A 12,586-nucleotide genomic window follows, 5' to 3' on the forward strand; every position below is an offset into this window, starting at 1 on the left:
GAGCGCGGGCAGAGCCGGACCCGGGGCGCGGCTGGGCGGTCCGCCAAAGGTGGAGGCAGGGGCGAACCGCGCCGCAGGAGACTCCGAAGGTGACGGTACCTGCTGAAACGGGAACACAAGCTCATCAAAGTACACATGCGGCGAAGTGAAAACGCGGTGGGAGACTGGATCATAGCACCGGTAACCTTTGGTGTTGGGAGGATAGCCAAGGAAGATGCAAGGAAGGGACCGGGGCGCGAGTTTGTGAGGAGCAGTGGATGCGGTGCTAGGATAACAGAGACACCCGAAAATGCGAAGACCATCATAAGATGGAACCGCACCGAAGAGGAGCTGGTGAGGGGTGTAGTTCCAGCGGGAACGACAAGGGCGAATGTTAATGAGGAGGTTGGCGGTCGCGAGCGCGTCCGGCCAGAACCGAGTGGGCACGTAGGAGTGGAAGAGCAACGTGCGGACACAGTCGTTAAGCATGCGAAGGACGCGCTCGGCGCGACCATTCTGCTGAGACGTGTAGGGGCAGGTGAGGCGAAAGATGGTGCCGTGGGACGCAAGTAAATTGCGGACGGCGACGTTGTCAAACTCCTTGCCGTTGTCAGTTTGCAAGGCGAGAATAGGACGACCGAACTGTGTGGTGACATAGGAATAAAAAGCGGTGAGTGTGGCAAGAGTGTCGGACTTGCGACGGAGAGGGAAGGTCCACACATAATGAGTAAAATCATCCAATATCACCAGATAATATAAATAGCCCGTGTTGCTAGCAACCGGGGACGTCCAAACATCACTATGCAACAACTGAAACGGAAAGGTGGAAATGTTTGTAGACTCGCTAAAGGGAAGACGAACGTGCTTGCCAAGACGGCAAGCCTCGCAAGAGTGATCGTCGACTTTATTACATGAGAAAGAAAAACTTTGAAGAATCTGACGCATAGCGGTGGAGTTGGGATGACCGAGACGGGCATGCCAAAGATCGACACTGGCGGCGAAGGCGGCTGGGCGACGGGTGGTGGTGGCGCCGGAGGGATGCACTGGATAAAGCTCGTCCGGGCTATCACATCGGTGGAGCACCATCCGTGTACGGGCGTCCTTCACAGAAAAACCGATATCGTCAAGTTCAACAGTTAAAGGATTCTCACGAGTAAGGCGACGAACGGAAACAAGATTAGTGACTAAGTCAGGAGACACAAGAACATTAGACATATGCACAGGAGTAGAAGTAGAAGGAAAAGACATATGACCGACGTGAGTAATGGGTAGGGAGGAACCGTTACCAACGGTGATACGGGTGGGAGTATGAACGGGAGTGGCAGATGTGAGGTTACCGGGATGAGCAGTCATGTGAGCAGTGGCGCCCGAGTCCATGTACCAGTCACCACCGCCACCATAGGAGCTCGGTGACGGGGCGGAGTGCAGTGCGGCGAGCAAGGCCGGGTCCCACGGCGGCGGCGCCTGAGGAGGGTAGAACCCTCCGTAGGCCGGCGCGGGAGCAGCCCCGAAGGCCGGAGCAGCGGCGGCGCCGTAGGAGGGCGCGGTCCCATAGGCCGGCGCGGCGGCGGCGCCATAGGCCGGCGCGGACCCGTAGGCGGGCGTCGGCGGGGGCGCGGTACCATAGCCGCTGTAGGGAGCGGCGTGCGACGCGGCGAAGAGGGCCTGGTGACCCGCCGGGCGGGGCCCAAGGATGCCCGGAGCTGGAGCCCGAGGGACCGGCATGGAGTAGGCGTGGACGACGCCGGTCCACGGGTTGGTGCCGTACGTCCATGGGGGAGTCACCTGCTGCGGCTGACGCCCCCCCCCCCCCCCCCCCGCGCCTGTTGCTGCTTGCGGCCGCCCCCGCGGCGGTTGCCGCGGCGCCCGCCACCCGGCTGTTGGGGGGCAGCGGGAAGGGCGGGAGGCGCGGGCGGGAGGGGGAAGTACCCCGGAGGCGCTGGTGGCGGCGGCTGCTGGCGCGGCGCGGGTGGGGCGGTCGGTGGAGGGGCGCCGCGGGAGGTGCCGGCGGCGAGGGCGTGGTGCTGCACACGCTTCTTGACCCCCTTCATCCGGCGCTCCTCCAACCTCAAGTACGCCACAAACTTGGGGAAGGAGGGCTCCGGCATCAAGGTGAGGTTAGAGGCGGCGTTGCCGAAGTCCTCGTTGAGGCCAGCGGTGAGCGTGCTGAGGAGGAGGTCGTCGTCCACCTTGGCTCCAATGTCACGGAGCTCGTCCGCCAACGTCTTCAGGCGGCGGCAGTAGTCATCAATAGACTGTTCATCCTGGTGACAATCAAAAAATTCCTGCTGCAAAAAAAACGCGGCGCTGAAGCTGGTTGTCGGTGAAGAGGTCGTTCAGCTTGACCCACAGGGCGCGGGCGTCGTCGCCGGCACTCACGACCGTGTGGAACAAGTCCTTGGAGATGGTGGTGAAGAACCACCGGATGATCGTGGCGTCGATCGCGGTCCACTCGGCGTCGGCCACCATGGTGCGGGGGAGTCCACGGTGCCATCCACGTGATCCACGAGATTGTTCTCGCGGAAGAGCAGCGTAAAGTACGTCTTCCACACGAAGTATGTGGAGTTGGAGGCGTCGAGGGTCACGGGTACGCGTGCATGGACGTTGATGTCGCGGATCTCGGCAGGGTCGACGGCGAAGGGGTTGGAGTAGGTGGAGGCGTTGGAAGACATGGCGATGAGATCGTGGGGAGGGAGGCGGCGGCGCGGCTAAGGAGAGGCGGCGCGGCGGCGGGAGGCAGGCGGCGCGGCGGGAAGGGGCGGCGCAGCGTGGAGGCGCGTGGTGGGGAGGTGGCGCGCGCGGGGAGGAGGGGTGGTGGCGGCGGCGGCGGGAAGTCGCGGCGGCGGCGGCGGCTAGGGTTAGCGGAAGCTGGAAGATCGACTTGCGATAGATACCATGTAGAGAATGATTTGATGCATCAATAATTGATTGATCGTGCACTAGGCACATATATATAGGTACAAGGGGTGCGACCGGTATCTTGTCTCCTAAGATACATGTACATACAAAGGGAGACAGATACTACAGGTACTGCATACAGAACCCAGACCTACGTACATGTACATGTTCAACAGAAAAATTTTCTCCGAAATCTTTGTTCTTATGTTTTTTCTACGAAAATCCTCCAAACCGAATGAGGCCTAGCTTGTAAAAGTTTCCCGTACGTCTAGCATTTGTGACAAAAAAAATGCCAGCTAAATCACTCTGTTGATCCCGTAAGAAAATCATCCGTGTGTGTAGCATACTAGCATTGCTCCTACCCGTAGCACGTTCAGTTTGTGCCCGGGTAATTTGTTTGGAGTCTACCCCGAGGCCGAGTCATGTACTCCTAAGTCCTAAGACTCCTAACTAGCTACTCAACGTCGAGTACGGTATAAACGAGAGCAGAGAAGAGGGCAGTACAGGCCTACAGGAAGCACCTCGAGAACGATCAGATTGTGCTCTCCCTCTGTTTCTGGTTCCCTCGTTTGCCAATCCTACATCGTCAACTCTTCGTTGTTCGGAACCCTCATGGCGGCGGTGCGCTGGGACGAACTCCCGGATGACATCGTCCGGCATATCGACGCCCTCCTCCCTTGCCCGCTCGGCCGCGTCTACATGGGCGCCTGCTGCAAGTCGTGGCACAGAGCGACCACCACGCCCGCTCCCGCTGCCTCGCCTCCGCGGCTCCTCCCCTGCCTTCTACTCCCGCTCGCCGGAGGGCCGTCCGTCGCCTGCATCCTGACCGGCGGCGCCCAGCACGGCCTCGGCCTTCCGGAGGACGCGCGCCGCGCCCGTTTCTTCGGCTCCTATGACGGCATGTGGGCGTTCCTCGCCCTCAGCAGCAAAGAGGGGCACGTGCTGCTCAACGTCCGCACCGGCGAGCGCATCCCGCTGCCCGACATCGACTTCGGGCGGGTCTCGACTAGATGCCGCGCGGTCCGCGACGACGACGGAGTCGTCCAGTCGTACCGATGGTTGTTGTTCCGGGGCCCTCGCCGTTCCGTCATGATGCTCGCCGCGACCCTCTCGTCCGCGCCGGCCGTCGACGGAAAGTGCATCGCCGGCGCCATCCTCAACGTGCACGGACCCAAAGGCGTTGACAAATGGCGGTACGTCTGCTTCTGGCGCCTCGGCTCGCAGATCGCCATCCAGTCACCAGAGGAGTGCTCCGAATTAGTTGGGTGGTCGGCGCAGGACATCGCCTACTTCGACGGCCGCTTCTTCGTGCTGACCAAGGGCGAGAACCTCCGGGCCTACACTGTGCTCGACGAACCCGATCCATTGATAGGAGGGGATCTTGGCACTCGCTGCGCCTTCTACTACACTGGCCGCGGCGACACGGCGGCCTACGCAGAACCCCGCGCCGGATACCTCGTCGAGTCACGCGGCGAGCTCCTCATGGTGGCCAAGGAGTGGATGCCCGACGACGGAGCCACCACCTGCGTTCGGCTCTTTGCGCTTACTCCGGTCGCAGACCCCGATCCAGAGTTGTCTCTCGCTTGGACTGCGATCGGAAGCCTCGATGGCCGGCTGCTGGTCGTCGGCCCTGGCTGCTCGAGGGCGTACGAGTGCGCCGACTTCCCGTCCGGCTGTGTCGAGGAGGGCGTATATTTCCTCGACGACCGCACGTACTACAACGAGACCTACTACGAGCCATTCTTCCCCATGCAGAGTAACCCCGGCGAGTTTGCCTGCGCCGACAATGGAAGGTGCTGCCTGCTGCCCGCTCGTCCCGAACACTGCTTCCCCATGAAGCCGGGAGAAGGCTCCTTCTCAGCTTACTCGCCGCCGGTCTGGCTCCTACCTTGATGAACGACACGCCACAAGGCTTCAATCGTGTTTTTTTCTTTGGACAAAAGGGGAGGTTATATCTTTATTTATTAATAATAACTAGGGGGTGGCTTGCGCATTTGCGTGGCTAAATTTTACTACTTTGGTTATTGTTGTCTTTGTAAAAAAGTAATTTTTTTCCAGGGAATAACATCTGACTATAGCTGCATTCACGCTAAGGCAAATGGCACAACTGTTTGCGGCGATGATGGCTTTAGCTTTTTTTTTTTACGAGAAATTTATTGATCTATTGATCAACTGTCAAGGCAGTACAAAGAACACTAGAGATAAAAATTACATTCAGGTTCCTAGACCTCCAAGCGACGACTACAATCACTAGAGCGAGTCGAAGGCGCGCCGCCGTCATTGCCCCTCCATCATCGGAGCGGGGCAAACCTTGTTGTAGTAGACAGTCGTGAAATCGTCGTGCTAAGGTCCAAGAGGACCAGCGCACCAGAACAACAATTGCCGCCGATGAAGAGAAGCGTAGACCGGAAAGATGTAACCCGAAGACACACGAACACATACGAACGAAGACCGGATCCAAGTGGATCCATCGAAGACAAACGCCGACCGAAGAGACCCGTCAGAGACAAATCTCCACACACCCTTCGATAATGCTACGCGCATCACTAGTACTAGACATAGGCGGGAAGAACCTTATTCCAACATCAGAAAGTTGTTGTTGTCTTATTTTCCTAAACAAAACACAAACTCTAGATGGACATGAAAAAGCACCTGAAAATAATGTAGGAGCCCTCCCGTCGACAAGAGCCGAGATCCACGCTTCCGTGGCTTGATACCATGGAAGACAAAGCGATCCACGGCTGCACCAGCGGGAGGTCTCGGTTCCTGGTCACTCTCGCGCGAGCGCACTGAGGCGACAGCCTGAAGACTAGAAGTGCCATAAAATATGCAACACCGAAACAAAATCCTGTCCGTCACAATATATAGCAAATCAAAGGGAAAACAATAATAAGGGGATTCAAAGCAAGCAGCACCGAAACAAATCAATGCATCATCACCTGATTAGACTAATCAAGCCGTAAGTCCTTCCAGGTAAGTATGAGAATTAGCTATACATATGCCGCTGGTGCTGAGCTCACCCAATCCTTATTGCTTGCACAAATAGTCACCCATTACACAAAGGACACAACACAACACAAATACTCCATAGTTTGCCTTAGGATGACAAACAATTAACAAGAAACCATAATGAAGACCCCCTTTTTGCGAAAAACAGTGAAGACCCTGCGGTTGTTTAAGAATAAAGAGAGACTAGGGCCTCATCAACGAGACAATGATGCAATGGAACCCATATGGGTAAATGTGCGGCTTCATCTTGCTGATGGACCGAATGTAGACACTCCAGCAGCATTTGTTCGTGGTGCTCCCATTGACACCACTGCCCTCACGAGCTTCCTCCAATGCCAGGCTCTCCCTCAATTGCACAACCACGGCGGCCATTGTTGACCTTCGAACAGCAACATCCGATGTGCACGCCATCGTGGTGTCAATCACTTTCCACATGGAACTCACATCATAGGCATCATTGAGACGGGCATCGGCGATTGAGCTGATGTTACCAGATGCAATCTTTTGTTTCACACGATGAATAATGTGGCCATGGCTCAGCAGTATTGGACCCTCGCCGGTGGCTATCTCCACTAGAACTACACCGTGAAGGAAATATGCCCTAGAGGCAATAATAAAGTTGTTATTTATATTTCCTTATATCATGGTAAATGTTTATTATTCATGCTAGAATTATATTAATCGGAAACTTAGTATATGTGTGAATACATAGACAAACAGAGTGTCACTAGTATGCCTCTACTTGACTAGCTCGTTAATCAAAGATGGTTAAGTTTCCTAGCCATGGACAAAGAGTTGTCATTTGATGAACGAGATCACATCCTTAGAGAATGATGTGATTGACTTGACCCATCCGTCAGCTTAGCACTTTGATCATTTAGTTTACTGCTATTGCTTTCTCCATAACTTATACATGTTCCTATGACTATGAGATTATGCAACTCTCCCGAATACCGGAGGAACACTTAGTGTGCTATCAAACGTCACAACGTAACTGGGTGACTATAAAGATGCTCTACAGGTGTCTCCGATGGTGTTTGTTGAGTTGGCATAGATCGAGATTAGGATTTGTCACTTCGTGTATCGGAGAGGTATCTCTGGGCCCTCTCGGTAATGCACATCACTATAAGCCTTGCAAGCAATGTGACTAATGAGTTAGTTACGGGATGTTGCATTACGGGACGAGTAAAGAGACTTGCCGGTAACGAGATTGAACTAGGTACTGAGATACCGACGATCAAATCTCGGGCAAGTAACATACCGATGACAAAGGAACAACGTATGTTGTTATGCGGTTTGACCGATAAAGATCTTCATAGAATATGTAGGAACCAATATGAGCATCCAGGTTCCGCTATTGGTTATTGACCGGAGACGAGTCTCGGTCATGTCTACATAGTTCTCGAACCCGTAGGGTCCGCACGCTTAACGTTCGGTGACGATCGGTATTATGAGTTTATGTGTTTTGATGTACCGAAGTAGTTCGGAGTCCCGGATATGATCACGAACATGACGAGGAGTCCCGAAATGGTTGAAACATAAAGATCAATGTATTGGAAGGCTATGTTTGGACGTCGGAATGGTTCCGGATGAGTTCGGGCGTTTACCGGAGTACTGAGGGGCTACCGGAACCCCCCGGGGAGTATATGGGCCTTATTGGGCCTTAGTGGAAGAGAGGAGGGAAAGGCCAAGGTGGAGGGCGCGCCCCCCTAGCCCAATCCGAATTGGGTGGGGGGTCGGACCCCCTTCCTTCCCTCTCTCTCCCCTTCCTTCTCTCCTACTCCAACAAGGGAAAGGGGGAATCCTACTCCCACCGAGAGCAGGACTCCCCCCTTGGGCGCGCCATAGAGGGCCGGCCCTCCCCCTCCTCCACTCCTTTATATATGGGGGAGGGGGCACCCCATAGACACACAAGTTGATTGTTTAGCCGTATGCGGTGCCCCCCTCCACAGATTTCCACCTCGGTCATATCTTTGTAGTGCTTAGGCGAAGCCCTGCGTCGGTAATTTCATCATCACCGTCATCACGCCGTCGTGCTGACGAAGCTCTCCCTCGACACTCAGCTGGATCTAGAGTTCGTGGGACGTCACCGAGCTGAACGTGTGCAGATCGCGGAGGTGCTGTACCTTCGGTGCTAGGATCGGTCGGATCGTGAAGACGTATGACTACATCAACCGCATTGTCATAACGCTTCCGCTTACGGTCTACGAGGGTACGTGGACAATACTCTCCCCCCTCGTTGCTATGCATCACCTAAATGGATCTTATGTGTGCGTAGGAAAATTTTAAAATTACTGCGTTCCCCAACACACCGAAGCTGTAAACATCGCTGCTCTCGGTGAGCCCGCTAGTGTGGTAGTATCTAGGAAACAACAGGTATGCATCGCTTCAGTTATCTCAAAGACTACATTAGGAGATTAAGATGAAATTGTGTTGTATACGGCCAATTTACCATTTCTCTTTCAGCTTCACCGCAAAGCTAACTAGTTATGCAAGAAAATAAAAGACAAGCAGACTATGTAAACATAGGTGCACATGAAACCGTGATTTGTTGCGGGATTTTTTTAAACATCTACGTATAGAATCACGAAGGAGTGCATATGGACATGTCTCGATTGACATCCTTATGGGGGAAAGACATATGATTTACTTTACTCAATTGAGTTGTACAAAGAAGAGGTACCAAAATGTTGTTCAATGGATAAAGGGACATACTCTGGGTTGATGTAACCTGTGGTCCCAACTGCAATGGTTGATATGTGAGTCTGTTTTTTTAGAAATGGAGGAGGACCCCGGCCTCTGCATCCGAATGATGCATGCAGCCACTTTATTAATTATTCACACAAGACCTTACAAAGTCATACAACAGTAAGACTAAAGCCACCGTCTAGGCAACATCTGTCGCTACTCCTATCCAGTTGATGTAGGGATGCTGATAGTCTGGGCCTAATACTAAACAGACCTTGCAGCCAAACCTAACATCTAAGACCTGATGTCCCAACCAGGACGCCTGCCGGGTACGGGGCACCCACCAGTCCGGCACACTCCTCAACCAGGACGCCTACCGGGTATGAGGCCGCCGCAGCCACCTGCCACCAATCCATCTTCAATGTTGTACTGTTGCATCTACCTTGCCCGGTCTAGCTGCCGTTGACGCCACCACGACGCCAGACAACGCCATCATCCTGCGCTCGTTCATCATCAAACGCCCACCGGCGAGACCCCTATGCTCCATGGCGTTGAGACCCGCCGTTGTCGACGTGCCAAATGCCACGCCGCTCCTCCGACGCGAAACACCACCTGCTGCCACTGGTCCCATCCCATCCGCCTGCAGCTCCTCAAACCGAGCACCCAAATGCCCCGGGCAGCGCCTTCAAGAAGGATACGACACACGCAGTGCCGCCGCCGCCCAATATAAGGAGATTTAGGGTTTTCACCCGGGCATGGGGTCGGGGTGAAGAGCAGGGACCTCGACGGCGCCTGCAAGTAGGAGAACGGCGACCCTGGTCATCGCCACCGTCGGGATGAACGAGTCATCCAAAGTTTCCTTCGGTCTGATGTCACCTCTACCAGCCCCCACGAACACACCGAGGCCGACGACTGCGATCGTAAGCCACCAAGTGCAGCGGGAGAGAGCCTGCAGCTCGGAGGAGATCCAACGGCGACTCACCGGCCACGCGGTCAAGACGTTGTCCATCCACCCCCCGCGAATGTGGCCAGCCGAGGGCGCCGTCGCCCTGGTCCAGGTTCCTCCACGAAGGCCGGAGTGGCGAGATCCGCCGTGAGCGACGAGATCCGGCACCGCGCGGCCGACGCCATCGCCCAAGCCCGCTGTCGACCGATCCCGCCGCCGCCGGGAGCCCGCACGCTGTCGGGAGTCCCACACCCATGGATCTGGGCACCCATGCACCGCCATGAGTCCGCCGCCTCCGGGATCCGCCACACCGTCGGGAGGGCCGCACCCCGCGGATCAGGATGCCCGCGCCGCCGCATATCCGGGAACGGGAGGAGAGACCCTCCGCCGTCGCCGTCACACGCACGGGCTTTGCCTGGCGCCGACCATCGGCAACGGCGGAGGGGGAGAAGGGCACTGGAGGGACTAGGCGGCGGCGGCGGAGCCCTCCCGAGTTGCCCGCGGGGAGGCGACGCGAGAGGGACGAGGGGGAGGGCCTTGTTGTGTTCATTTTTAATGGGGAAGAATTTCACTTCCCCAGTCTCTGCACCATTTTAGTATGAGTACCAAGATAAATATGGTCCTCAAAATTCTTTAATGAGTATCAAGATATTTTTTGATGAGTGGTTTCATCACACACTAAACTTGATTCTCAATAAATGGGGGAAACCCCTGTGCATCACCTGTCAATTCTAGAAATTGAACTCGGGTCGTTAGGCTGCACAACCGCATGCCCGACCACTGAGCCAAGGCTGTGTGTCACTGAAATAGGTTTTGCAAAGTCCAAAATCAGCTATTTTCGCTTGCAGATTTTGACCCAAGAGGACATTTCTTGTCTTCACATCTCGATGACTTATTGGCAGGCTACAACCCTTGTGCAGGCTACAACCCTCCATGACTTTCTCTTTGTCAGATAGCCTCTAGAAATATGCATGCACTCCATAAGGCAGAAACGTAGATAGGCAAAAATTACTTTAGATAGCAAAATATCTGAAAGCACTCGAGATAATGTCTCAAACAGTGCACAAAATTTGTATGCAAATTGAGACAACTACACCGTTTTTCTCTCTTAATCACGTAATCAATAGTTATGTTTGCAATGGACAAACCTCTCAGATGATCATAAAGAATGCCTTGAGACATGTACTCATAAACCAGTGCCAAACGATCTTTCTCCCAGCAGTAACCAACCAGAGATACTAGATTCCTGTGATGCACCTTTGTCAAGCTCTGAACCTAGGTAACGAGAGAGAGAGAGCATGACGATAATCTCTTAATTTTTCAGGAAACCCATTGTCAATTATGAGGAAAAATCATAATGAAAAATTATAATTTTTTTAGTAACCTCACTGCCAATGCCATTGGTTGAGTTCATTTTACAAACTACATTTACTTTTTCTTAATCAGGGGGACTGGATGTAGTGACATATACACAATTGGAAGGTTACATTTTAATGCCTTTTAGGTGATTGAAATTTGGTACCTCAGCTAAGAACTCGTCGAGTCCATGTGAAGAGGACTCGGAACACATCTTGACAACAACCTCCGTATTGTCTTCTGAACGACCATAGTATACAAGCCCAAAACCTTCTTGTTGAATGAACCTTTCGAACTTATTTGTAAACTTCTCCAACTCCTTGTATGTGAATCAGCGATTCTCATTATTTTGAAGGTGCTCCCTGCAACCTTTCCTACTAACTGGAGCACTCACAAGTTCTGCCTCTCTAGCAGGATTACGAGTAGAAACTGGTGGCGCAAATGGCAGATATAACATAAATACTAAATATGGTAAACCATGATAATCCACATTGATACATGTGATAGAAGATAATACCATAAGGGCACACTCACCATTAGCCGTTTTTCTGCCTCCATACCAAATATGAAATGACAAGTACAACCATTACCAGTGCAGAAACCACTACTGAAATAGATATGATAGATGTTCCATTTCTCGATGAAGACGAACTAATTGTTTGGTTAAACTTGTCTTGATCACATTCATACCTGAAATTACTTACTACAATCAACTCAGAGTATTTAGCGTGGAAAAAAATCTTGAATTTGGTACATCTCGCATGTGTAAGACCACAGAAAAAAAACACCACATTTGACATTTAGACTCGTATTAATAGAAAAAAAAGTCAACGGGAAAACTCTAACCTGAAAATGTGAGATCCTGCATTATTTTTACAGAGGGAATCTGGAAGTGAGCCATTTAGACGGTTGCCTAACAAATTTCTGCACAAAGTAACAAGCAACTCAGACATTTAGTAATTTTTTCTTGCTTAGTAATAATTATAACCAAACTGTCCACTAAAATACTCCCTCCGTCCGGAATTAGTTGACGTTCAAACGGTGAGCGTCAACTAATTTCGGGCAGAGTGAGTAATGTTTTGTGAAGGATAACTTGGCAGAGAGGCAGGCACTGACCCACTTAAAAAGTTCTATTGCAACTAAAACTTCTATATAGAATAGTGATCCTGTTAATTGATACTTACAAATATTCGAGTGACGTGAGCAATGCAAATTTATTAGATACCACGCCATGCAAAACTGCTATTGGAGAGATTTCTGCACGGAAATTAGCATTCAACATAAGGAAATGGCTACATATTTGAATAGAACGCCACGACCCAAGAATTAACTAGTCATGCTAAAAGAGCTCCCCGACTCCTCCTAACGTGTGGTTTAATGATCCACCGATATCATACCTCTTTCGGTTATGACGTAATATACTCTCCATTCCATTCTAGATTCATCCTAAGTCGAACTTCTTCAAATTTAACAGAGCTTATAATTTTTCTACTAATAGCTACAAAAGTAAGTATAAACGCTTACACAATTTTTCCAATACTTGGTCAAATTTAAATAAGTTTTACTTAGGACAAAGCTAGAACTTCAACTAGTTTAAAAATGAGGAAGTATTTTTTGTTGAACTGGCCAATAAAGAGGTGTTTTTTTGCGGGAATAAAGAGGTGTGTTAGTGTAAAACAAGGCAACATTTACCATCTTTTCCTGGATAGC

The 12,586-nt window shown here is 52.1% G+C and overlaps 2 protein-coding genes across 2 annotated transcripts; one reads left to right on the top strand and one right to left on the bottom strand.

Annotated features, from left to right (window-relative positions):
* Positions 1–3,489: 3,489 nt before the first annotated feature.
* Positions 3,490–5,627, top strand: LOC109732325 (uncharacterized). The gene has a single exon (XM_020291509.2). It carries the CDS (start codon positions 3,490–3,492, stop codon positions 4,768–4,770), a length of 1,281 nt encoding a protein of 426 aa, XP_020147098.1. The 3' UTR covers positions 4,771–5,627.
* An 8-nt stretch (positions 5,628–5,635) lies between these two features.
* Positions 5,636–12,121, bottom strand: LOC120966547 (probable LRR receptor-like serine/threonine-protein kinase At1g51820). Its single transcript, XM_045229987.1, has 7 exons — positions 11,043–12,121; positions 10,612–10,795; positions 10,316–10,463; positions 8,602–8,655; positions 8,195–8,248; positions 7,760–7,761; positions 5,636–6,464 (listed from the first exon to the last, which is right to left on the bottom strand). The coding sequence occupies exons 1-7, from the start codon at positions 11,088–11,090 to the stop codon at positions 6,070–6,072; spliced, it is 885 nt and encodes a 294-aa protein (XP_045085922.1). The 5' UTR covers positions 11,091–12,121; the 3' UTR covers positions 5,636–6,069.
* Positions 12,122–12,586: the final 465 nt, after the last annotated feature.

The sequence above is a fragment of the Aegilops tauschii genome, chromosome 6, assembly GCF_002575655.3.
Source record: "Aegilops tauschii subsp. strangulata cultivar AL8/78 chromosome 6, Aet v6.0, whole genome shotgun sequence".
Classification (NCBI taxonomy): Eukaryota; Viridiplantae; Streptophyta; class Magnoliopsida; order Poales; family Poaceae; genus Aegilops; species Aegilops tauschii.

Coding starts and splice junctions, on each gene's coding strand:
- LOC109732325 (XM_020291509.2), top strand. CDS start 3,490: ATGGCGGCGGTGCGCTGGGACGAACTCCCGGATGACATCGTCCGGCAT.
- LOC120966547 (XM_045229987.1), bottom strand. CDS start 11,090: ATGTGTTCCGAGTCCTCTTCACATGGACTCGACGAGTTCTTAGCTGAG. Junction 10,464..10,611: donor TAAGAGAGAAAAACGGTGTA/GTTGTCTCAATT, acceptor TATCTGACAAAG/AGAAAGTCATGGAGGGTTGT. Junction 8,249..8,601: donor ACAGGTTACATCAACCCAGA/GTATGTCCCTTT, acceptor GTTGTTTCCTAG/ATACTACCACACTAGCGGGC.